The sequence below is a fragment of the Cavia porcellus genome, unplaced genomic scaffold, assembly GCF_034190915.1.
Source record: "Cavia porcellus strain 051 isolate PalLab524CR breed Dunkin Hartley unplaced genomic scaffold, mCavPor4.1 scaffold_1, whole genome shotgun sequence".
Taxonomy (NCBI): domain Eukaryota; kingdom Metazoa; phylum Chordata; class Mammalia; order Rodentia; family Caviidae; genus Cavia; species Cavia porcellus.
Window position 1 is genome coordinate 107,867,408 of NW_026947484.1, and position 26,424 is coordinate 107,893,831.

General features: G+C 40.4%; 1 protein-coding gene and 1 non-coding gene across 5 annotated transcripts in view; one reads left to right on the forward strand and one right to left on the reverse strand.

Moving 5' to 3' along the window:
• The window catches only part of Setdb1 (SET domain bifurcated histone lysine methyltransferase 1), a 45,454-nt gene that overhangs the window by 16,194 nt on the left and 2,836 nt on the right, over nt 1–26,424 (forward strand). For 2 of the 4 annotated variants that reach the window (XM_023561349.2, XM_005007778.4), the window contains exons 4-17: nt 2,426–2,460; nt 3,036–3,135; nt 4,220–4,345; nt 4,508–4,709; nt 5,344–5,417; nt 6,350–6,540; nt 7,925–8,054; nt 8,976–9,123; nt 9,210–9,368; nt 10,130–10,762; nt 11,565–11,681; nt 23,247–23,416; nt 24,099–24,727; nt 26,221–26,249. In XM_023561349.2, the coding sequence (XP_023417117.1) occupies nt 2,426–2,460; nt 3,036–3,135; nt 4,220–4,345; nt 4,508–4,709; nt 5,344–5,417; nt 6,350–6,540; nt 7,925–8,054; nt 8,976–9,123; nt 9,210–9,368; nt 10,130–10,762; nt 11,565–11,681; nt 23,247–23,416; nt 24,099–24,727; nt 26,221–26,249 (2,743 nt within the window). The remainder of the gene's footprint in view (nt 1–2,425; nt 2,461–3,035; nt 3,136–4,219; nt 4,346–4,507; nt 4,710–5,343; nt 5,418–6,349; nt 6,541–7,924; nt 8,055–8,975; nt 9,124–9,209; nt 9,369–10,129; nt 10,763–11,564; nt 11,682–23,246; nt 23,417–24,098; nt 24,728–26,220; nt 26,250–26,424) is intronic. The other 2 variants (XM_003478937.5, XM_063252938.1) reach the window with 2 other exon arrangements.
• Nucleotides 12,197–12,331, reverse strand: LOC111754348 (small nucleolar RNA SNORA2/SNORA34 family). The gene has a single exon (XR_002789051.1). It is a non-coding gene; the product is annotated as a small nucleolar RNA SNORA2/SNORA34 family (small nucleolar RNA).

A 26,424-nucleotide genomic window follows, 5' to 3' on the forward strand; every position in this document is an offset into this window, starting at 1 on the left:
TCTGGGTTCAAGGCCAGCCCAGGCTACATACAAGTTCGAGCTACCCTCAACTACATAACAAGACCATGTCTCAAAAAATCAAAATAAAAAATAATCCAGATGCAGGGTACAGCCCTGTGATAATCAGTACTCTGGGAGACTGAGGCAAGAGGATTACAAGTTAAAGACCTGGGCAATTTAGTGACTTAAGACCCCTGTTCCCCCAAAATATTAAGGGCCAAAGATGTAGCTCAGTCAGGGGCCCTAGGTTCAGGTCCCAGTAGTACAGTAAATGTATAGGTATTTTTTAAAAGACAATAACTGGGCATGGTAGCACATGCCTATCATCCCAGTAAGATAAGGCTGAGACAAGAGGATCATGCATTTCAGACCAGCCTGAGCTACACTGTAAGTTCAAGGCCAGCCTGGACTATATAGTGAGACCCTGTTCTCAAAAACCAGTAACAACTGTTGATAAGAATATGGAGAAATTTGAACCCTCATAAATCACTTTTGGGAATGTAAGATGATTGTAGCCATATTGGAAAGTAATCTTTCCAGTTCTCAAAAGGTTAAAACAGAGCTCAGGATGATATTATGGACCTGTAGTCTCAGCATTTAGGAAACTGAAGTAGACGGATTTCTAGAGCCCAAAGCTCAACCAACATGTACAGCACAGCAAGACCCAGTCTAAAAAAGAAAATTAATGAAGTGCTTATAGATGCTACAACATAAATGAACCTCATCTGAAACACAAAGAGTTTGCTGCTGCTTTTCTCTCTCTCTCTTTTGTTTTGTTTTTGTTGTTGTTGTTGTGTGTGTGTGTGAAATGTTCAGAACAGGCAGACTTATAGATACAGACAATCATTGGTTGACTGGATTGCCAGGAGAGAAAGGGGCCTCACTGCTAATAGGAATGGGCTTTCTTTTTAGAGTGAAGAAAATATTCTGGAATTAAATAACGAAGATGATTGTACAGTTTTACGAGTGAGTGAAAAGCGTGGTGTGTCATTACTTCCCTTTAAAATCCTCCACCTGGTTTTCTGAGGCAGTTCCGGAAGTCTTCTTTTGTGAGTGTCTTTAGTTGTGCCATTGTTGCTGCCCTAATGTTCAGAATCAATTTAAAATGTTCAACCTTCATGTCACTTTAACTTTGGGAAGAGCCAGATCTGGTGGATAGATAAGCTGAATAAGGCCACGCTGCAGTATTTTTATGAGCCTGCAGTTCTCTTGGATAGCGTAACTCAGACAGCAACAAAAGAGAACTTCCAGAACTGCTTCAGAAAGAGCCAGGAAATAAGTGTGTTAAAAGTGACAGAGAGGGCCAGGTGTGGTAGTGTATACCTGTAATGCATGCCTTTGGGAGGCCGAGCAGAAGGATTATTGTTTGAGACCAGTCTCAGAAAATGGCAAATTCAAGACCAGTCTGAACTACATAGTAAGACTCTGTCTCAAAAAAAATAAAAAAACTAGGGGAAGCTTCTGAGGAATATAAATGGCAGTGTGTCTGAGTATGTGATTTACGGTATGTGTATTACAACAATTAAAATGTTACCTTTAATTCATTGAAATTTAGAATTTATTTCCTCAGGTAGACTAACCTCATTCCTTGTGCGCTAAGCTACCAAATGTTGCCAGATTGGACAGTGCATGTACAAGGCATTTCAGTCAACATGGGTAGTTCTGTTGGACAGAGCTATTAAAGAATAAACATTTCAAGATTGGGGGTATAACTCATTGATAGAGCACTTGCCTAACATGCATGAGGCCCTGGATATAATCCCCAGTATAGGAAGAAGAAAAGAAAAGAAATACTTGAGCTTCAGATACAGCTTAGTAGTAGAGCACTTACCTAGTATGCTCAAGGTTCGAGTTCAGTTTTTAGCTCTGAAAAAATAAACTTTTGGTTTAATTCATCAGCCATGTCTGATTTTATTAAAGTTGTACAAATGAGGGGCTGGGGATTTAGCTCAGTGGCATAAGTGCCTGCCTTCCAAGTATGTGGTTGTGAGTTCGATTCCCGGTTCCGATAAAAAAGAAAAAGACAAAAAAACAAAAAAAAAGTTGTACAAATGATTCATATAAATTATTATAAAACTTAAAATCTGTAGTAAAAACCCAATTTTCCATATATTTACCGTCTCAGTGCCTTATCCAGAAGTATGTATTGTGATAGTGCTTGCCTATAGTCCCAGCACTAGAGAATTTGGCAAGTTTAAGGCCAGCCTGGGCTGCATAGTGAGTTTAAGAAAGAACTAAGCACTGTCATACTATATATCTTCCCAGACTGTTGAGTACTTTTTATAAGTGTATATGACTATATTTAGATTGTTTTCCATTGCTATTAATAATGTTTCTATGGCAGTATTTTTAAGTAAATTCTTGATTTCCTGGAAACTCCTAGGCATAAATCTCTCACACTTACCTGAGTGCTTCTCTTCCACAGGTGATGCTGGGAGCAGAACTCCCAAAGACCAGAAGGTGAGATTGGGTTGGTAAAGGAGAGTTGAGAGATTGAGTTGAAAATGGATAAAACTAGGCTGGGTGTAGAGGTCAGTACTAGAACACTTTCCAAATATGCAAGAAGCACAGAGTTTAATCCCCAACTCTGCAACAAAGGAAAGAAAAAAGAAAAAGTCAAAATGGATGAAGCTTTTGACTTGAGCATTTGTTTAGTTTAGTCACCAACACATTGACCCTGAGATCAGCCCTGTTAGTTACAGTCCTAACAGACATTACAAGAATGTAAAAGGAAGACGAGATGTAGTGATGCACACCTGTAATCCAGCACTCGAGACTGAGGCAGGATTGCTGCAAGTCACAGGGCAGCCTGTGGGACAGAGTGAGTCCAAAGGCAGCTGCATTGTGTAGCAAAACTGTTTCAAGAAAATAAAAATAAAAAGATAAATTAAGTTAGTTTATTGTAAGCACTGCTAGGAATCTAGCCCGAGGCCTCACATATATCAGGCTAGCACTCAACCACTCCCCCTCAGCCTTTTCAAATTGTTGTTAACCCCTATTACTAAAACTTGTTTCTCTAATTTACTTTCCTATAGCTCCGTGAAGCTATGGCTGCCTTAAGAAAATCAGCTCAAGATGTCCAGAAGTTCATGGATGCTGTGAATAAGAAGACCAATTGTCAGGATCTTCATAAAGGTTAGGGTCAAGGAGTATGTAAGGACAAAGAGATGAATTCTTACAGAGATTTTATGGGTAGAATTGCGATCTCCTTTTCCAATTCTTCTGGTTTCTTTGTTTGTTTGGTTTGATTTTTGGTGATATCAAGGATTGAACTTAACAATTTTGTGCTTACTAAACAGGCGCTTATGCCACTAAGCTAAGTTCCCAGACCTGGTTCCTTCTTTTTTTTTTTTTTTTTTTTTGCTTTTTTCATTTTTATCGGTACCAGGGATCGAACTCACGACTGCCTGCTTTCAAGGCAGGCGCTTATGCCACTGAGGTAAATCCCCAGCCCCAAGTTTCTTTTAATACCATATGCTATATGTCCAAGATCAGTATAAGATTATTTGTGATTTTTGTTTCCCCTGTCTGATGTTTGTTTTGTTGTAATATGCCAGACTCATTGTCCTTATTATTTGTCAAATTCCAATATACAGCAACTGATTTTCTGATCCGTAATAGTGTTATATTCATTTATTCACTAATTTATTATTTTTGTGGCACTGAGGATTGAACCCAGGGCCTTTGCTCTAAGCTACATATCCAACCTCTTTTTATTTTTTAGAGGGTTTCATAAAATTACCCAGGCTTGATTCAAACTTGTGATCCTCCTGCCTCAGCCTTGCAAAGTGCTGGATTATAAGCATGTACCACCATACCAGCTATCTTAGTACCTTTTATTTCCCTACATTTAGGCTATTTACATGCTTTTGAATACTACATCCAGAGAAAAATTAGGAAGAAAAAGGTAATTCAGGCTATTATAAAAAGGTCTGGGAAAAGCTTTATTTGTAGAACAGGGAAAATGTTTTGTAGCATTTAATGAATGGTAGCTACCATTGTTCATAAGGAGTTGTAAACATTGGGGTGAAGTGAGATGCTTTTGAATTGTGTATGAACTTCAGTTATTCAGGTTTCTCCTGTTAGCCTAAACTGTCAAATTTTCTGTCTTGCATTTTTGTCTTTGGCCAGGTGGGAAGCATACTTGACTAATACTGTAACTGGTATATTTACTGTCCTGCTGGCTACACAAACAGTGGCACTTTGCTTTCTTCCATAGGAACCTTCAGTCACATGTCTGGAGAACTGAGCAAAGATGGTGACCTGATAGTCAGCATGCGGATTCTGGGCAAGAAGAGAACGAAGACATGGCACAAAGGCACCCTTATCGCCATCCAGACAGTGGGTATGTTCCAGCTACAGGAAGCACTGATGACAGGCAAACTGTAGGTCTCTTGTTGATTGTTTCTTTTCCCCACAGCCTTTCTTTTATCCATCACATGGCAACTAGGACTTACATAGAAACTGATAGTTTTTTAAAATTTTTTTGTCTTTCCCTTTTACTCAGGGTCAGGAAAGAAATACAAGGTGAAATTTGACAACAAAGGAAAGAGTCTGCTGTCTGGGAACCATATTGCCTATGATTACCACCCTCCTGTTGACAACCTGTATGTGGGCAGTCGAGTGGTAGCCAAATACAAAGATGGGAATCAGGTCTGGCTTTATGCTGGCATTGTAGCTGAGACTCCAAACGTCAAAAACAAGCTCAGGTACCTGGGAGAAGAATTGTAAAGGGAGTAAAGGTTGGGAGCACAACACCTGCCCTATTCATGACAGTCTAGGTTTCACAATTAGCTTTGGAGTTTTTTTGTTTTTCTTGGTACCGGGGATTGAACTCAAAACCTCATGCTTGCCAGGCAGGTAGGTGCTTATGCCACTGAGCCAAACCCCCGACCCAGTTTTGTGTTCTTAATTCCAGTGACCAGAAAACCCTTGTCATAGGTATAAAAGATAATGAGTTAGTATCCCAAGAATTATATGGTGACTTTTCTGCATCCCCAGCGCCTTCTTTTCTCAAAGAGAAAACTAGGAGAGCAATCAGGATTGACGAATGATTGACTGGGGATTTTGACTGTGAGATTCACAGAGAAGGCAGAAAGAAGAGCCTAAGTAGTTGACAGCATGGTAGGAATAGAGGAACAAAAGTGACTTTTTTCAAAATGGGGCTATAGTAGTTAGATGAAGAAAAATTCCTATTCTTTGGGTGAGAAGAAAGAAAATAGACCAGAGTGTTTTCTGTGGGGTGTGTCCAATTATCCAGAGGAATGACTGTGATAAAATAATTTCTATAGATCATGTTAAATATAACGCCCACATTATTTAACTATCACTCTTCCTTCACAGATTTCTCATTTTCTTTGATGATGGCTATGCTTCCTACGTCACACAGTCAGAATTATATCCCATTTGCCGGCCATGTGAGTATTCCTTAGCTCTATCAAGTTTCCTTTTTTGCCTTGTATTTCTTCTTCAGATGCTCAGCTGAAAAGCCCTAGTGTTTTAAGTGTTCTACTCTTAAAGAATGTAAGTTTGATGCTCTTTGGGAGAAGCATTATATGTCCTCCTTTTATGGCTAGGTCTTTGTAACGAGTAAAATACTAGAATGTCATGGCTGATACTGGATAGGTTATTCATATTATAGATGTATTTTGATTTCATTTCTGAGTGATTCAAATTTGAAAAAGTATTACTACTTTCCTAGTCTGATGTTTTACTTGACATTTCTGTAAATCTGTAGTTCACATAATGTTTCCTAAAAAAGCTATGCCAGGCAGAGATTCATAGTGTCTCTACAATTGGCTTGGGGACAGATTCTTAGAAGCAACTGCTTTTAATTGCAGAAGAGTCAACTAACACTGCCACGTTACATATTCAGTAACCCTAAAAAAATCTAAGGAGAGAAGGACAAATTTTCTTACTAATTCCATGGTATCTTGCAATAGCTTTTGTTGGGCTGGGGATGTAGCTCAGTGTGAGGTTCAGTTATCAGTACCAAAAAACACCCAAAACTCCAAAAATGTATTTCTGTCTCCAGTAGCTTTTGTTCACCATTGAACTTATATTAACAAATTAGGAAGGATGTCCTTTTGAATTTTTATAAGGAAAAATGTCCATTTGTATGAATGAGTGAATTATCTATATTTGTTGCTTAATATTTACTTAATTGGTATATACATTTATTTATTAGATTCAGTACGTACGTACTCTTGGTTTTGCTTCCCTTGAGGTTATGATTTCTTTATTTTTTTCTGTATGTCAATTTGAAAAATATTAACTGTGTCCCTGTCACCCTGTTGCCCAGTCACAAAACTACCTGCCCTCTCTCAGCTCTTCTTCTTCCTTGGGACAGTGCAAAAGACTTGGGAGGACATAGAGGACACCTCCTGCCGAGACTTTATAGAGGAGTACATCACTGCCTATCCCAACCGCCCTATGGTGCTTCTAAAGAGTGGCCAGCTTATCAAGACCGAGTGGGAAGGCACCTGGTGGAAGTCCCGAGTTGAGGAGGTGGATGGCAGCCTTGTCAGAATCCTTTTCCTGGTACTGTTTTTCCCTAGGATTTTGGAGGCAGAGTGGGGTTAGAGAGTTGACATAAGAGACAATAATGAGGGCCAGCTGGGTGTGCTGGTGTACGCCTATAACCCCAGGACTCAGGAGGCTGAGGCAGGAGGAACACTGCAAGTCCAGAGCCAGCCTCAGCTATGTAATGAGTTCAAGACCAGTGTGAACTACATAGCAAGATCCTTCTCAAGAAAATAGTAGTAAAATTTTAAAAAATAATGCTGGGCATGGTAGCATGCACCTATAATCCCAACCTTTGGGAGGCTGAGACAAGAGGTTTACTGCAAGTTTGAGGCCAGTCTAGGCTATATAGTTCAAGGTCAGCCTGAATCACATAGGGAAACCCTATCTCCAAAGAATGTAAATTAAAAATAATGTTTTAAAGAAGGGATTTACAAAAAAATTTTTTTAAATAAAGGCTGTAGATGTAGCTTCTTGGTGGAACACTTATATAGCATACTTGAGGTCCTAGGTTTCGTCTCCAGCAGTGCAAAAACGGAAAGTTTATATCGATTAGATAGCTTAACTCTTTCTTACCTTTATATCTGTCCTTACTGCTTTAGTTAATTTTAACATGTGCTTCTTTACTTTTTTTGTTCTTATGCAATTGATTGTTGAAAATTCATGAATTTTATTGTACTACTAGTCTACATGATTTTGGCGCACACACACATATCACGCACACCCTGAACTATTTACATTGTGTGTAAATACAGGGTAAGCAGCTAGTTCCATTTTTCCCATGGGTTTCAGTTTGTGTACAATAATAGGGCAAAGAAGATGACTTAAGGAATTTAAAAAATGGAACTGATGCTCTTAGCACTTAGAATGTTTCTATTGCTACCTTCTATATGCCACCTTCTTTATGATCTTTCAAATTTTGCAGATGAGAACCTGGTATGGTGGCATGCCTCTAATCTAGCACTGAAGAGGCAGAAGCAGGAGGATTGCCTCCTGTGTAAGACCAGCCTGGGCTACACAATGAGATCCTGTCTCCAAAACAAAACAAAATTTGCAAATGAAAAAAGGGCAAGAAATGGGAAGGGTTGAAAAAAATTAAGATACGTTATATACATGTATCAACTCCTCACAATGATTGTTCCCATTGAATACTATAAACATGTACTAATAAAAATTTTTAAAAACAATTCTTTTTAGTGTTAATGAAGATACATAGTTTTCTTTTTTATACTGGTACTACCTTTCATGGAACTTAGCACATAAATATATTGAGTAGATAGGGAATTTGAGGCACATCAGGGAGATTTCCCAGAGATGCTACATTGTCTGTATTCTCCACAAGTAACAGGATAGATTCTAACCATTAACTTATTTCTCCCTGCTCTCCTTTCCTTCCTCTCAGGATGATAAAAGATGTGAATGGATCTATCGAGGCTCTACACGGCTAGAGCCCATGTTTAGCATGAAGACATCCTCAGCCTCTACACTGGAGAAGAAGCAAGGGGGACAGCTCAGGACACGTCCAAATATGGGTATGTCTTAAAATATACCAGGAGAGGGAGAAATGGGTAGACCAGCAAAGGTGATTATATCCAGTGACTTTGTTTACCAGGGTGACACTACCAACCCACTGGAAACAGCACATTCACTCTGAGTTTCCAGTGGTGGTGATGGATTTGTGGTGCTGGCTTAGCTTAGGGAGGTGGTAGTTAGGGTAGGTATGGAGGTGGTAGTTACCTTTGTTAGCCACATAATTGTTAGCCTCTTAGTCTTTCTTTTCTTTTGCTTTCATCTTGGTTTTGATTGTGTCTTTATATTCCTGTTGTACTTTGGTTAGTTTTTCCCACCAACATTAATTGATCACAAAACACATTTTTCAAAATATTTGCAAATTGGAGCCTGGGAGTGTATGTAGCACAAGTGATAAGGTGCTCAGCACAGTGGTGGAGGCCTGGGGTTCAATTCCCAGCAACTCACATAAAAGCCAAAAAAAAAAAAATTTGCAAATTATAACTAATGAAGTAAACTATCTAAGGCAGGAAAATAAAATCCTGATATTTAAGTCAAAACCAGTATATGCTAGCATTCCTTCTCATAGGAGTAAATAATGGGAACTGATGCTCTTGGCACTTAGAATGTTTCTGTTGCCATCTTCTTTATGATCACTAAGTTGCTAGTTCCCTGTCCCCCATTACTGGAGGTTGAAACCAGGGCCTTCACACTGTACATTCCAAACTCGTATTTTTGTTTTGAGACAGAGTCTCACTAAGTTGCCCAGGCTGAGCTCAAACGTGTGAACTGCCTATCTTAGCCTCTCAGAGTACTGGGATTATATGCATACACCACCATAGCTGGCTAAGTTGCTGCTTTTTTAATTGCATAGAAGTTAAGAATCAGGAATGTGAATCAATACAGCTACCACCTTCTCAGTGATTACTTGCCTGTTCCTGTAGGTGCTGTGAGGAGCAAAGGCCCTGTTGTCCAGTATACCCAGGATCTAACAAGCACTGGAACCCAATATAAGCCAGTGGAGCCCCCACAACCTACAGCTCCACCTGCTCCACCTGCCCCACCTGTGTCCCCCCAAGCAGGTGAAAATGAGTGAGTGCTATTCATTCTTTTTTCTTCAGTTTCTTTCATACATTTTCTGCTTCCCTTACTATATGATCTCTTCTCACACCTCCTAGAAGTTTAGAAAGCCAGCTTGCTCAGTCACGGAAGCAGGTAGCCAAAAAGAGCACATCCTTCAGACCAGGATCTGTGGGCTCTGGTCATTCTTCCCCTACATCCCCTGCACTCAATGAAAATATCTCTGGTGGGAAACCTGGGATCAACCAGACATTCAGGTGAGAAAATCTCAGCTTCTGTGGGTGGGCTGACAACACAAACTGTTGATCACTTTCTAGGGCCAGCTTCTTGGCTTCAAGGGACCTTAGGTTATGATGGTGAGGAGTTCAGATTTAAAAGAAAGCTTTCATCTTAAAAGGATAAATACAAAAAAAGATCTGCAGTTGAAACTGGATGCTTAGAAACGTTACCACCAAGAGACATTTGTTAGAACCTGGCACCATCAGTGCTACAATAGAAAGTAGACTCTACTATCTCTTTCCTTGAATCCTAGGCATTAGCACATTTATAGGGTACAAAAATAAAAGGGTTTGGTAGAGACTGGGCAATACCTCCATAATTTACAGATAGAATAAGATATATTGTTCAAATTGCAATTTCTCAATCAATGAAGAGTAACCAGTGAATTTCATTGCCCAGGTTTGATAAAACAAAGGAAGATTCCCATTTTTGTGTCATCTCTAGTTTCAAGAGCACAGTTGTTTGAGCCAGGTTTGGTAGTGCGTTGTAATCCCAGCAATCAGGAGGTGGAGACAGGAAGATAACCACAAGTTTAAGATCAATCTGGGCTATATAGTAAACTCAAGGCCAGCTGACCTACCCAGTGAGACCCTGTCTCAAAAAAAAAAAAAACAACAACAACAACAACACCCACACACACAGTAGTTTGAAAGATGAGAGAAATGGTTTAGTTAGCTGAAGGGTAATTACACAATAGAAGGGCCTTGTTGCCTTCTAATCTGATGTATCCCATTTACAGATCACCTTTAAGCTCAACAACCTCTACCCCCGCACCAGCTGCGCCCCCAGTTCCTCCAGCCCCGCCAGCCTTTCATGGCATGCTGGAACGGGCCCCAGCAGAGCCCTCCTACCGCGCCCCCATGGAAAAGCTTTTCTACTTACCTCATGTCTGCAGCTATACTTGTCTGTCTCGGGTCAGACCTATGAGGAATGAGCAGTACCGAGGCAAAAACCCTCTGTTGGTTCCACTACTGTATGACTTCCGACGGATGACTGCCCGGCGCCGAGTTAACCGCAAAATGGGCTTTCACGTTATCTATAAGACACCTTGTGGCCTCTGCCTTCGGACAATGCAAGAGATTGAACGCTACCTTTTTGAGACTGGATGTGACTTCCTCTTCCTAGAGATGTTCTGTCTGGATCCATACGTTCTAGTGGACCGAAAATTTCAGCCCTATAAGCCTTTTTACTATATTTTGGACATCACCTATGGGAAGGAAGATGTTCCCCTGTCCTGTGTCAATGAGATTGACACAACCCCTCCACCCCAGGTGGCCTATAGCAAGGAACGGATTCCAGGCAAGGGTGTGTTCATTAATACAGGTCCGGAATTTCTGGTTGGCTGTGACTGCAAGGATGGGTGTCGGGACAAGTAAGTTGTGGGAAAACCGCTGCCCCTCCTTCCAACTTTATTATGGTTTCTTTTCCTCTTCCTTCACTTTATATCTGTACTGCTTTCCCCGTTTCTCTTCCACTCACTGCTGGAACTCCTGCCACTGGCCTCTGTGATAGTTAACAGGGAGGAAAAGAGGTCGGAGTGTGACATAGCCTAGTGATACGTGTCTTATATTACTACTGTCTCTAGCTCCTTTTTTTCTGCTTTCCTCCATCATGCTTTCAGTTATTTCTTTGTTTCATTATGTCTGTAATTCTCACTTTTTTTGAGGGGAGTTACTAAAGATTGAATCCAGTGTAGGGTGTGGTTCTGCATACCTCTGATCCTACCCTCAGGAGGCTGAGGCAGGAGGATCATTTCAAGTTCAAGACCAGCCTGGGCTACAAAGTGAGCTCAAGGCCAGCCTGAACTATATAGTAAGATCCCGCCTCAAAAAGGAAAAGGAAAAAAAAAGATTGAATCCAGAAAGCAACAAAGTATATCCCCTGCCCTTATTTTCTATTTTGAGGCAAGGTCTTATTGGATTGCCTAGCCTGGCCTCAAACTTGTAGTCTTCCTGCCTCAGCCTCCTATACAACTGGGATTACAGGCACAGGTCTCTCTTATTCTTTCTCTCTTTTTTTTTCATTTACATATATGAAAGAAGAAAAGAAACTTTTACTACCTTGTCCCTATCCTTTTATTAGTATTTCTATCTCTAAAGAAAGTCTCACAATAAGAAAAAGAAAGGAACAAAAAACTTAAAGCTCTAGCTCTTGTACTGTTGTGTCTTGTACAGATCCAAGTGTGCCTGCCACCAGTTAACTATCCAAGCTACAGCCTGCACTCCAGGAGGCCAAATCAACCCTAATTCTGGCTACCAGTACAAGAGACTTGAAGAGTGTTTACCTACAGGGTGAGTAATCAGGGATAAGGCCACTTCAGAGATTTTTTTTTTTTTTTTAAAGGAGTAAAATTAAACAGAACAAAATAGTACATAAGAAAGCAATGTAAGAGATATAAATTTCAAAGCTAGACGACCTGAGATCTTCACTGTCTATCATATTGTCTCTTTGTTTTCTTCCAAATAGTTGTCCATGTCTTTGCAAACAGAAAATTCATACAAAACCACATAGTATAAAACTGATCCAAACAGAATGAGGAAGGCGATTTAGGTCTTTAAAACCAGACAGTAGGGAAGTCACTAATGACTGTCAGAGTCTCTCTTTCTCTTCAAAATAGCTGTCCATACGCTCATGTATATTGAAGTTCAACAAAACAAAACAGGCAAGGATGAGAGGTTGCTTGGTTTCCCAGCACTCCAGGTCCCAGCATGATATGGGTCCCAGTAAAAGCCGGTGTCTCCTATCCTGGGCTGCTGCAGTCTGCCACGCTTACAGCTGCTCATGGGCGTCCGGGGGCATTTCTTCAAGCTGTTTGTTTCTAATGAATTGACCACTTCACTGCCCAAGTTCTAAAATGGCCAAGAGATCATAAAGACATCTCTTTAGACTCCTGTTTGAAACCAACAGTGTCAGGAAGCTGCCGGCCTTGATTCAAGGTCAGGAGGGGCATATTCTTATTTCCATCAAAAATCTAAAAATTGGAGCTAAAAATAGAATACTCAAGTAAGCATTTTACTAACTGTAATCTTATTTCATCAATACCCAGCATGTTTCTTGGGCATTTCTTAAAGCGAAGACTTAATTTTTTGTTGCAAAAGAAAGATGACCTTGGTTTCATACATATGGGCTGGAGATATAGCTCAATGGTATAGTGCCTGCCTGGCAAGTATAAGGTCCTGAGTTCAATTCCCAGTACCAAAAATTTCTAAACTAGTATAATTTACTCTAGCAAGTGAAATGTTCAGAATGAAAAAGGAGACAGTGACCTGATTATGTAGGGCTTTGTCATTTAGAATAAAGAGTCAGAAGCAAATTCATGATACAAGAGGAAGCTATTGGTAAGTGATCACATCTGCCTTTTTAAGATGACTGTGGCTCCTGGCCAGATGTGTAATTCCAGCATTCAAGAGGCTGAGACACGAGGATCACCACAAGCTTGAGGCCCACTTGGGCTACATATTAAGTTGAAGGTCAGCCTGAACTACATAGTGAGACCCTGTCACACACCTCCAAGAACTTTACTCTGGTTTCTTCATGAAATATAAGTCTTAGGGCAACAAGAGCAGAATTTGGGCAGTGTGATGAAGTACACCTAAAGATACAGTGATACAGTGCCCCTGGATTTAATTCCAATACTCACCCTCACAGAAGAACAAAAGAAAGAGAGAGTGTGGTTAGACTTTATGTCAGAATGGAGGTGACAGTAGAAATGAAAGAGGAGCCAGGCATACACACCTGTAATCCTAGTACTCAGGGGACTGAGACAGGAGGATTGCTGTGAGTTCAGAGCCAACCTGGACTCCATAATGAGTTCAAGACCAGCCCGAACTATGTAAGAACACTTTTTCTCAACAAACAAAAGCCAACACAGCATCAAAAGCAAAAGAAATGAAAGAGGATTAGAATGAAGTGGTAGTGGTGGGACAAACCTGTAATCCTACCACTCTGGGAAGATTTCGACAGGTGGAATGCAAGTTCAACCCAGCATGGGCAATTCAACTACTTACTGAGAACCTGCCTCAAAACAAAATGAGTTGGGAGTGTTTCAGTGCAAAGGCCCTGGGGTCAATTGCCAGTACCAAGAAGAGAAAAAAAAGGATTGGACTGCGAATATAGGATACATTAGGAGATACTGAGAGCTACAGAACTTGATAGGTGGGCAGTGAAGTAAAAGGAAAAGAATGGACGTCCTAAGTTGGTCTATCCGTTTGTCTTTGAACAGTATCCCGTTGTGCACTTCAGGTTGGCCCAGAATGCACTATGGAACCCAGGCTGGCCTCAAACTCCTGGCAGTTCTCCTGCCTCAGCCTCCATAAGTGCTGGGATTACAGATGTGGACCATTATGTTCAGCTTCTACATGCAAGATACCTGTTAAGCAATCCAAATGCAAATGTCAAGAATACAGTTAGATTTCTGGAGCAAAGTACAACAAGGGCCATACATAAAGATCTGGGAGTAATATTTTGAACTTAGATGAGTTCACTTAGAATGTTCTAGAGAAAGGACCCCAGGAGTAAATCCTGAATGCCTCACACTGAGATTGAGCAAAGGAAATAGATTCCCCATGTGAAGCTGAAAAGCCCAAGTCAGGAAAGAAAACAGTGGTTGCGTGGAATAGAGCATGATGAAAAAGTACATGCACAGGTGAACTAACGAAGCTAATGCTTCATATACATAATTAACAAGAGGATGGGGCTAGGGATTTAGCTCAACGGCATAAGTGCCTGCCTTGCAAGCAGGCAGTCGTGAGTTTGATCCCTGGTACCAATAAAAAGGAAAAAGACAAAAAAAAAAAGAGGACAGGAGAAAGGTGTCAATGAAATAATTCAAAATTCCCTGTTTTTGAAGGGTTTGATTCCAGACTGAAAAAGTCCTTGGCCTGGGGTATCATAGAGGACTTGCCTAGCATGTGCAAGGGAGTTAGTTTAGTTCCCAGGTCTACAACAACAATATTGATCCCCACTAAGAGAGAGGATCATGTAAGAAGTAACTGACATATATAGGGAATACAGTGGTGCTTGATCCACAACTTAATTTGTTCTACAGTATTGGAAAAGATGGCCACAGTGGTGTCAGTCACCTAATAGAGTTTGCAAACAAAAACAAAATTTTGCCAAATGTGTGTTTGCCGACCAAATTGTTTCTAAACAAAAGTATTCATGAATGGAAATTCCACTCTGTATTAAATTTTTAAAAATTTATTTCAGGGGCTGGGGGTTTAGCTCAGCGGCATAAGCGCCTGCCTTGAAAGCAGGCAGTCGTGAGTTCGATCCCTGGTACCGATAAAAAAAGAAAAAGACCAAAAAAAAAAAAAAAAGAAAACATCACCATTCATCTTTCTCAAAATACTCCCCATTGAGCTGGGGATTTAGCTCATCAGGTATAAGCGCCTGCCTGGCAAGCACAAGGTCAAGAGTTCGACCCTATACCAAAAAAAAAAAAAGCACCCCCACTTTGGGCACACTTACTTATCCCATTGCTGTTGCTTCTTTCTTTCTTTTTTTCTTTCTTTCTTTCTTTTTCTTTCTTCTTCCTTGCCCCTTTCTGAAGTATTAGAGACCCTTTTAATAGTCAGTGTAACTTATTGAAGACCCCCAAGAAGAGCCTACAATCTCCTACTCAGGTTACAGCATGTGACAAGAAAGAAACAAAAGAGCAAGAGACAAAGTAGAGGGTACATTAGGGATTTTGGGACAACCAGTTACTCTTGGAGAACAGAAGGCCCCAATCTCCAGTTAGCCACCATTTTATTAGCCTATGGGCAGGGGAGCGGGTGATGTGCTTTTCCTGTAACAGGTAGGAGCAATAGTAGAATGGGCAAGTTTATCATCATGAAAGAAAGAAGCCAATAGGGCTGGGGGTTTAGCTCAGAGGCCTAAGTACCTGCCAGGCAAGTGCAAGGTCATGAGTTCAACTTCTGGTACCAAAAGGGAAAAAAAAAGCTAAAGTCCATCCCCGTTTGGGTGTGCTAATCTCATTTACCAGAGGAAGTGGGATTACCACATTGCAAAACTGGTCCATGAGGCAGCCAGGGTAGAGAACCTAGGACAGATACTGTGTCCATTTATAATTCGTAGTCCCTAACATTTCCCCCTTTTTGTTTTCGTAACTGCAGCAGTTGAAACAGCATCAGGCTATAATGACTATCATAGCAACAAACGTATTTTTAAGAGGTCATGTGTGTCACCATCATGCCAGCCTCTTGCACTGTCTTTAGTTATCTCCGTGTCATGGATTTTTTACCCTGCATGGATCTCAGTACTTGGAGTGTCAGCTTTGTTCTAGGGTCATCATCAAGAATGCTTGTAATGGAGGGTCAGAGAACAGTCTCTACTATAGAACTGGACTGTTCCTCTCCTGTGGTCACAGGTTCCAGGCAGGCAGCCATAATGATCCATTGTCTGTTAATACACAAACACCCTTAACCCCATGTTACTAACTGCTCTGGACCATCTCACTTTCTGGTTGAACGTCCTTGTATAAGACTTGAACCCTGGATGTACTTGTCAGATTTGTCCTTTTGCCATTGAAGTTCTGCTGTATTTGCTTTCTGCAACCAAATTTAAAATTTTTAAGGTTACAATTTAGGGTAATGATAACAAGATCTAATTGTGCGTGTGGAGGTAACCATATTCCTCCTTTTTGTTTGTGTAATTGTGTTTTTAAAGAAAGGTGAATATGTGGATCTAAGTAACTGAACTATCTATAATATTCTCCCTCTGAAGAAATATCTTTTAACTGGTTGAAGGAGAATGGTTAGTTACTGGCATAGCTGAAAATTACCATAAGGCATTGGTGATTGGAGCCTTTTTTTCCCTTTATCTAGGATATTATGTCAATATTTTATATATCTTCTGTATACCTGTGTTATTACCCTTAGAAATGCTTACTTAGGTATTAAACATTTCCGACAGTGTCACAAATTTCTTCAATGACATTCCATTAAAAACCAACAAGTTAGGTGAGAGCTTCTTGTGTAATATATCTTACTATATATCTTATATATCTTATTATATCTTTCTGTGGGGTGTTCAATACCAAGTTAAAGTGAGATCTGTAGTAATCAAATTAATCCCTTGCTATTTATCTTCAGGATTTACCTTGGAACCATGTATGGAGCACCTTGGTTTTTTTTTGTCAGTGTCAGCCATCAGTATAAGTCACAGCCTTTGCTAAGCCAGTTGATTTCTTTGAAAGTACGGGAGACTTTTCTCTCCTGGTGACTCTTCATAGGCATACTGTACATTGTTGATTTCTGTCCTCTGTGGTTCATCAGTCTCCCTGGCTAGGAGATGAGTGATCTACCAGAGTTGTAGGATATCACAACAAAGGTTCCCTCATGTTTGGGTCCTTGTTGACCCTGGAGGGCCAGGGTCAAAATATTGGCTGTCCTTTCAGTCCAGTTACCTTTTTTACTTTGGTTTCTAAACCTCAGTTGTTGAACACCAATAAGAGAAAATCAGCGGCGTTAGTGTTGTAGTAAAAGCAGTGAACTTAATTATCATAATTTTATCTGGCTGTCAATCATTTTGAAATATAAAGTATAGCCAGAAGACTGTTACTCTTTACCAGTCATTATTGTAATTGAGTGTTAACATACAACACTTTATAAAGAAAACTTAAGAATAAAAGCTACATAATATTTTAGCATGACAATCATGACTTTTTTATATTTGTCTCTATTTTTGTATAGAATAATAGCCTTAGTCATCTCTATGTATTACAAAAAAAGTTCTCACCTAATTTATTGGTTTTTAATGGAATGCCATTGAAGAAATTTGTGGCATTGTCTGAACTGTTTAATACCTAGGCTTTTCTAAGTGTAATAACACATATAACAAACATCATAGAGGCCCTTTTTAAAAAAAATTTATTTTTTGACAGGCAGTCTCATGTTGGTTTGACATATATCTCTCCTACCAGTAGCTGGAACACAAGACAAAGGCAGATATCTGAAACTAAAAGAAAAATCCTACCAGAATAAACAGTCCCAGTTTTATATTCTAGAAGACCTATACAGCTGGAAGTCGTGAATATATTTAATATACTATGAGATTAACAATAATGAATTGTCATAACCATATGAAAACTTTTTTTTAAATTTAGTTTTATACCAAGAGCATCTTTTAATCAGAAGACCTTATTGTTCTGTTTATAGAAAACTTGACCTTTTGGCTGGGTATTTAACTCAGCTGTACAAGCGCATGCCTGGCAAGCACGATGTCATGAGTTTGATCCCCAGTAAAAAGAAAATACGAGCTTTTGACAATGACCAATATAAACATATAATAATATATTTAACGATGTTTATTGGGGTGTCTCCCATAAAGCTGTGGACATTATTAGGACCCCCATTAATGAACAAAGACTGGATTATGATTTTTTTTCAGGCTGCTGATCCTTTATTCACCAAAGGGAGTCTCGTCCAATAGTTCTTCTAAGTCTAACAGGTCCTTGTTTAGGGTTAGGGATGTGTCAGTGACACAGCACCTACCTGGTAAGTGCAAGGGTGTAAGTTTGATCCCTGGTACCAAAAAATAAATAAATAAATAAAAAGGCCAGTAAATGTGTTGATAAATGGTTCCCATTTAGTACCTTGATAATTTTTGATGGCCTATGAGAACCACATCATAACACTTAACACATTACATGGATTATGTGTTATTTGTTTTAAAAAAAATTATAAATGATAGCAATAGTTAAAGTTGATAACTTGTTTTCCTTTGCTAGTTTTCTGTCTCATTACACAATTTTGCCCCCATTTCCCCCAGAACCCACAGAACTTCCCAGGAGATGCTCAGATACAGCAGGTTTCCTGGAGTCATCTAAGCTGCTCTAGCAGGGGCTCCTCTCCCTGCAGACACAGCAGCAGTTTGGGATGTTTCTACCTCCTCTTTTGGGGTGGATCCTCTTGTCTGTTGGCCCTGGGAAAGGAAATAATGAAAACCTTTGACCTACTGTATCTAAAGTATTTCTGTAACCTATCTGAACACCTAATTGATAATTTGTCTCAGTTTGAAATTTTATGACTCTTTTGTCCTTTGTATTCTGACCTTTCATGAGGAGTGATTAAAAGATTTGGTGAATGTTTAAATTACAAAAGAAATTACTGCGATAAAAGAGACATTGCCATCAGTCTCCCTCAGAATGCTCCCCCTTGCTTCCAATATGTTTATCCTGTTCTTGCCACTGTCTGAAGTGTTTTCTGGAGGTTCTCCTTCAACTCTTTAGTCACACTGTCCTGGCTGCCTCAGCTTAGATGTTTTACATCTCATAGTCATTTAGACTTTAGAGTGGAAAAGAGGTCCCATGTCGTCAGATGCTGTGAAGCAGGTACACGAGGACATACCATCATGTTTTCACAAGCCTGCTTTCCCTGGATGGTGCTTGGCAACAGCATTAACCATACTGTTGACCTCACTTCATGAACACTGTCAAAAGAGGACTTCCAGACCTGCTTCATTGTTGGGGACCACAAACTTTAACTTGACATAGTAGACTGACCCTATCATGTGGACTGGTTTTGAAATGCAAAATCCTGCTTCCTCTGGTCAATGAGATTACCTCCCAGATGTGGGAATGGATCTAGCTTGTTTCCTTTATGGCCTTGCCCATTCTACCATTGCTCCTATGCAGTGATAATCACAGGCATTATGCTTTACTTATAAACAAAATTTCTGCTCAGGGCACAGTACCACATGCCTATAATTCCAGCACTCAGGAGGCTGAGGTAGGAGAATGGCCTCAAGTTCAAACTCAGCCTGGGCTACACAATTCCAGGTCAGCCTGGACTACAAAATGAGACCATCTCAAGAAACAAATTAACAAAATTCTGAGCCCTATTTAATGTTTACATTTAGTAATGCTAGGTAGTAGCTGTTGTTTATTTTTTTCATGTGTTCAAAATGTTTTTTTGGTTGGTTTTTTTTTTTTTTTTTTTTAAATGAGACAGGGTCTTGCTATGTAGTTCAGACCGGCCTTGAGCTCACTTTGTAACCCAGGCTGGTCTCGAACATTCAACAATCCTTCTGCCTCAGCCTCTTGAGTGCTGGGATTACAGGCGTGAGCCCCATGCCCAGCATGTTTTTTATATAAATGCGTTTTGGGGTAGGTGGTCTGGGGTTGGAACCCAGGGCATCTCGTGGTAGGAGAACACTCTGCCACTGTGCTACATCCCCAGCCATATATCTTTTTTTTTTTTTTTTTTTGAGCCGGGCATGGTGGCACATGCCTAGAATCCCTGCATTTGGAAGGCTGAGGTAGAAGGATCATTGTGAACTTAAGACCAGCCTGGGCTATAAAGTGAGTTCAAAGTGAGTGAGAGTGTGTGTGTGTGTGTGTGTGTGTACATTTTTTTTAAATAACCACAAATAACATGTCACTTCTCTGCTTGAAAATAGTTGTCTCGCATTGGACTTGGGTTTTATTCTTACCCTTACTAACCTTGGGTTGCAAAACACTGTACTATCTGGCCTTCCTATCTCTCTGCCTGCAGAGTGTTTTCAGCCACACTGATATGCTTCAGTGCCCGAGTGCAGTTCTCCTTGTGCTTTTTAGCCCCCTTCTGGGGCCATTATACACACTGTGTGTTTTTCTTGGCCCCTTCCACTGTTCATTTTATGGCTATCTTCTTCAATCTTGAGTGCTCAGCTCTGGTCTTGCCTCCTCAGAGAGACATTTCTGCTCACTAAACTGGGCCATTTTTCCCTCACTGAATTCTCTCATCAAGGACTATGTTTGTATTCTTCTCACATGCATAACAACTATGTTGACTCTTTTGTTCCATTTTCCTATTAGAATGTGAGCTGTATCGGCCAGGCATGGCGACACACGTCTATAATCCCAGCACTTAGGAGGCTGAGGCAGGATGATTGCTACAAGTTTAAGACCAGCTAGGACTGTATAGAAGAGACCCTGTCTCAAAAACAAAAAAGTGGAGTATGGTAGTGCATGCCTATAATCCCAGCACTCGGAAGGCTGAGGCAGGAGGATCATTGCAAGTTAAGACAAGCCTGGGCTACAAAATGAGCTCAAGGCCAGCCTGAACTGCATAGCAAGATCCTGTCTCAAAAAGAAAGAAAAGGAATTAAAAACAGTGTAAGCTCCGTAAGAGTGTCCTGGTCTGTCTTCTGCCAACTCTCTCCTAGTCTTTCATGTACACAATACCGGGGTCATGTACCCACTGAAACATTTTTTGAGATGAATGAATAATACTCAGCATGTGTTCTCTACAGGTTCTGTATGGTGGTGATGAGACCTGAGTTCTAATCAGATCCTGCCCCTTCCAAGCTGATCTTGTTTTATCAGCTGTAAATAGAATATGAACACAAATAGCACCTGCCTCCTTCCCAGTAGGGACCTAGAGGACCTCACAGAATTGTTTCCTGATGTGATGCTGATTAAACGGTATATTCTTGAATATTTGAGCTATAGTTTTTTGTTTTTTGTGAATTTTGAGAAAGAGTTTCACTATGTGCCTTGCCTCAGACTGCCCACAGACTCATGATTCTCCTGCCTCAGTTCCCAAGTGCTAGGATTACAAGCACATATCATCGTGCCTGTCAGACCTATTTATATATATGTCACTGCAGTTACTCTTTCTAAAATTAAAAAAATAAAATAAACACGAGTGCAGTGACACACACCTAAATTCTAACTACTGGGGAGACTGAGGCAGGAGAATCACAAGTTGGAGTACAGCCTAGGGAACTTAAACTATAACTCAAAAATGAAATAGAATAGACTGGGGATATAGCTCGGTGATAGAGTCCTTGCCTACCATGCTCAAAGCCCTGAGTTTAATCCCCAATGCCACATATAGGCACAAAGTTTTTTTTAAAAATTTAAGGTCTGCTTGAGGATAGAATAAAAATATGTAACACATATGCAATGCAAAACACAAAGTATATTTTCAGCTAATAGAAGCTGCTTTCATCATCTTCACTCAGATGGGTATGGCTGATGTCATCAGTCAGATAATCACACTAGTAACATCTTTACACAAGTAACACTCTCCTTTAAATCTGCCCAGCCAGGAAAATACATAAACCGTCATACTGAGCAAAGCATAGCAGTTGGTTTTCTTGGTATAACTATTGTTTTCCTTTAATGTTGTTGTATGCTAAGCCAGGTATGGTGGCAACTGCCTATAATCCCAGCACTCGGGAGGCAGAGGCAGAATGAACACTTGAGTTTGAGGAACCAGCCTGGACTATATAGTGATGCCCTGTCTCAGACAAAAACAAAACAAAACAAAAACCTTAGGTTACTAAGTTGAGAATATAAGCTCGTTGAGAGTAAATATCATAACCTTTTTTGTTACTGTGTTCCTAGTGTGTTATATAACTCTTGCTGATTGTTTACTAAATGAAAGAAAATGAATTTTGTTCCCAGAATCTCATAAAAATTAGTACCTGCTCTTCCTATGTCTTTATTTGTTTTTAGTCTTTTCTTTTTTTCTTTCTTTCTTATTTTTTCTTTTTTTTTTTTTTTTTCCTGTACCCAGGATTGAACTCAGGACCTCATGCTTGATAGGCAAGCACTTGGGCCGCTGAGCTAAATCCCCAGCCCCTCGGTCTCTTACACCGGCATCTGCTCTTCTCACTGCCCTTTCTCGGGTTTACAGACGCATTCCCACATATACTTACAGTGTTCTGTAGTCTGTGTTCATGTCACTTAGCTGTTTTCTGAGTATTTGGCATTTTGGTGTTTTCTTTTATGTACTCTTTCCATATAAAAATCATCCTTCCCTCTTCAGAATTGCTTCCTTGGGATAGTACTAAAATGAATCAAAGACTGACATTCTGCAAATCCACTGACTTAGATCATTTCCTAATTTTTTGGCTCTTTAAAAATTTTATTGGTACATTTTAGGTATACATAATGATAACATTCATCACAGGGAATCTGTACCTGTTCAGGATAAATCTTGCTTCTTGTTTCCCATTCTCCTCTCTTCATCCCCTCTTCCTTATTTACAAAAGGTTTATTTCATTTTTTCTTTCTATTCTCATTTTTTTCTTTGCCCTTCTTTCCTTTCCCCTTCCCCATTCCCTTGTTTCCCTTCTTATTTGAACATTTTCTTCCCATTTCTCAATGTCTATTACATTTTTTAGTCCTTGTTTACCCTTTTAGTTTCTCATATCAAAGAAATGATATGGTATTTAAACTTATGTGTCCAATTTATTTCACATAAGAGTATGATCTCAAGATATATCCATTTAGCTAGAAATGTCTCAGGCTTATTCATCTTTATGGCAGACTAGTAGGTACTCTATTGTATAAAAAAAAAATCACATCTTTATCCATTCACTGATTGATGGGCATTTGGACTGTTTCCAAGATTTGACTAGTATAAACTGCAGCTATGAACATGGGTATGCATACATCACTGTGATATGATGCTTTCAATTCTTTAGGCAAGATACCAAAACGCGGAATAACTATTGAGTGGAACTCCTAGTTTTAATTTTTTAAGAAATTACCAGACTTATTTCCATAGTGGTTGTACCAGTCTACACTCACACTTACAATGGAGAAGGATTCCTTTTTCCCCACAGCCCTGCCAGCACTTGTTATTGGTTGATTTCTTGATAATAGCCATTCTTAGAGATGGAATCTCAGTGTTGTTTTAATTTGAACCTCTTGAGTGACAAGTGATATTGAAGATTTTTTTCATGTATTTATGTGCCATTTCTACTTGAAGTGTCTCTTCATTTCAGATACCTATTTTTGGACTGGGTCTTTAAATTTGGGAGGGTGGATAACTACCTAATTTTCAACCTTAGTAACGTTTTATGGCTTTCTAGTGCTTTACTGATCTTATCATGATTGATTTTATTCCAACTTCCTGTAGGGTATATGAATGTAACAAACGGTGCAAATGTGACCCAAACATGTGCACAAACCGGTTGGTGCAGCATGGGCTACAGGTCCGGCTACAGCTATTTAAGACCCAGAACAAAGGCTGGGGTATCCGCTGCTTGGACGACATTGCGAAAGGCTCTTTTGTGTGTATTTATGCAGGTTGGTAATGGGATAAAGGTTGGGATGTGGTGGAGGATTGAATCAGAGACAGTTTGAAGAAAAAAGTGCTTCATGGCTGAGGGATGTAGCTCATTAATAAGTACTACATGTATAGTAAGCAAATCTTGGGTTCACTTCCCCATACCACAAAATTTTAAAAAGAATAAAATGCTTGATGTTTGAACCAGGAATAAGAGTTGTTAGGGATCCCCTCTTTGCATAACATGATGACTGATGTGCCTAGCTGGAATGACCCTAAAGGGACAGAGTGCTTCATACAGACAAGGATAAAAAAGGGTGAAATCATCAGCACTGCCCTTTAAGAGGAGACAATGATTGCTGACTCCTCGTGTCATTTTCTTGCACTCAAGAGATTGATATTCATTCATTCAGAGATAGGATCCCACTATCTCTGGTTGATCTTAGCGTCTTAAGGTCAACCTTAAGGTTCAGGTTGACCTTAAAGTACTAAGTAGCCCAGGCCAGCATTGAACTCACAACAATCCTCCCACCTCAGCTTCAGTAGCACATATATTTAAAGCTCCTCAGGCTGGGGATTTAGCTCAGTGGCATAAGCGCCTGCCTTCTTGCAAACAGGTAGTTGTGAGTTCAATCCCTGGTACCGATTAAAAAAAAAAGCTCCTCATAACTCTAGAAGGTCTTTAATTCTTTTCTTTCTCAGGTAAAATCCTGACCGATGACTTTGCAGACAAGGAGGGCCTGGAAATGGGTGATGAGTACTTTGCAAATTTGGACCATATTGAAAGCGTGGAGAACTTCAAGGAAGGATATGAGAGTGACGTTCCCTGTTCCTCTGACAGCAGTGGTGTGGACTTGAAAGACCAGGAAGATGGCAATAGTGGTACAGAGGATGCTGAAGAGTCCAATGATGATAGCTCAGATGATAATTTCTGTAAGGATGAAGATTTCAGCACCAGCTCAGTGTGGCGCAGCTATGCCACTCGGAGACAGACCCGGGGCCAAAAGGAGAATGGACTGTCGGAGGTGGCTTCCAAAGATTCTCGCCCCCCAGACCTTGGGCCACCACACATTCCTCTTCCTCCCGCAATCCCTGTAGGGGGCTGCAATCCACCTTCCTCTGAAGAGACACCCAAGAACAAGGTGGCCTCCTGGTTGAGCTGCAATAGTGTCAGCGAAGGTGGTTTTGCTGACTCTGACAGCCGCTCATCCTTTAAGACAAGTGAGGGTGGTGAGGGCCGGGCTGCGGGAGGCCGAGGGGAGGCTGAGAAGACCTCTGCCTCAGGATTGGGAATCAAGGATGAGGGCGACAGCAAGCAGGCTAAAAAAGAGGTAAGTAGTGTGTTTTGTTTTGTACCAGGAATTGAATTCAGGATGCTTGCCAGGCAGGTTCTGCATCACTGAGCCAAGCCCCCCACCCCTAAGCTGTGGCTTTTAACTTTAATGTAGTAATGAATTCAGTATCTCAGTATCACAAGTGTTTGCATGTAGATTATTTACATGACAGATATTTCTGTGGCAACCTGATTAGCTTTCTTCTCAACCCAGTACATTCCCAGTATTTGTTTAAAGAACCAAATTATTTTAAGATTCACGTGGTAGAAAAAGGGGAGTATATCACTTGAAAGTGAAGGATTTATGTGTGTATATATATGTTGATATTTCAATTCTCTGCACCATTGCTGGCTTTTACTTTAAAGCACAGAAACAAAGCCAGGCATTGTGACCCACGTTTGTAATTGCAGTACTCAGGAAGCACAAACAGGATTGCTGTGATTTCAAAGGCCAGTCTAGGCTACATAGTGAGATCCCGTCTTAGAAACATGAAAGGAAGAGAAGAAAGGCAGGGAGAGTAACGGAAACAGGTTGTGTTTTTTTTGTTTTTGTTTTTGTTTTTTTTCCTTTTTTTTTTTCTTTTTGGTACCAGGGATCAAACTCAGGACCTCATGCTTGCCAGGCAGGCACTTATACCACAGAGCTAAACCCCTGCCCAACAAATTGATTTTAAAGTGGATGTGGCGGCACATAACTATAATCTCCACACTCTGAAGGCTAAGACAGAGGAGGCTTGCGGCTTACAGCTTAGGCAACTTAGACTCTATTTCAAAATTTAAGATGGGGAGGGGCCTGAGGATGTAACTCAGAGTGAAGACCCTAGGTTCACTCCCCAGGAGAACAACAAAAATTTTCAAACTTCGGTGCAGTGGCCACTTGTAGTCCTAGCAACACTAGGAGCATCAGGGTAGGGAGGAGGTTGAGGCAAGAAGATTGCTTGAACCCACAAATTCGAGGGCAGCCCAGATAATATAGCAAGGGCCTATTTCAAAACAATAGTGCAGCACCTACCTGGCAAGCATGAGGTCCTGAGTTCGATTCCCAGTACAAAAAAAAAAAAAAAAAAAAACAACTTGACTCCAAGTGTACCTTTAATGGTGTTGAACTTTTCCATGTTAGGGGTGATCAGACTGGGTCCTGGATCCCTGTGAGGCTCTCCCCTTGTGGGAAAGGATTAAAAGCCTGTGACAGGGCTGGGGATTTAGCTCAGCAGCATAAGCGCCTGCCTTGAAAGCAGGCAGTCATGAGTTTGATCCCCGGTACCGCTAAAAAGGAAAAAGACAAAAAAAAAAAAAGCCTGACAAGAGTTTATAGAGATGGGAATATGACTGTTCCATCAAGTCAAAGTGATTTCCTGACCCTGTCTGGCTTTAGCTAGTGACCTCCCACTGGTCAATGTTACCTTAGAGGTCATTTGAAATAAAATCTAATTGTTAGACTCATTACAGTGGCCCACTAAAGCACTTAATGCTGCGCTTGCTTTTTTGTAGGACCCTGATGACGGAAACAAGATGTCAGTGTAAGTGCTTTTCTTTTGAACTACTTCCAAATCTGTCTTCTCTAAAGCCTGTGAAAGCCTAAGAAGCTAGGCAAGGTGGCACGTGTAACCTAACACTTGGGAGGCTGAGGCAGGAGTATTGCAAGGCTAAGGCCAGCCAGGGATACAGACCAGCCTGGACTACAAGTGAGACCCT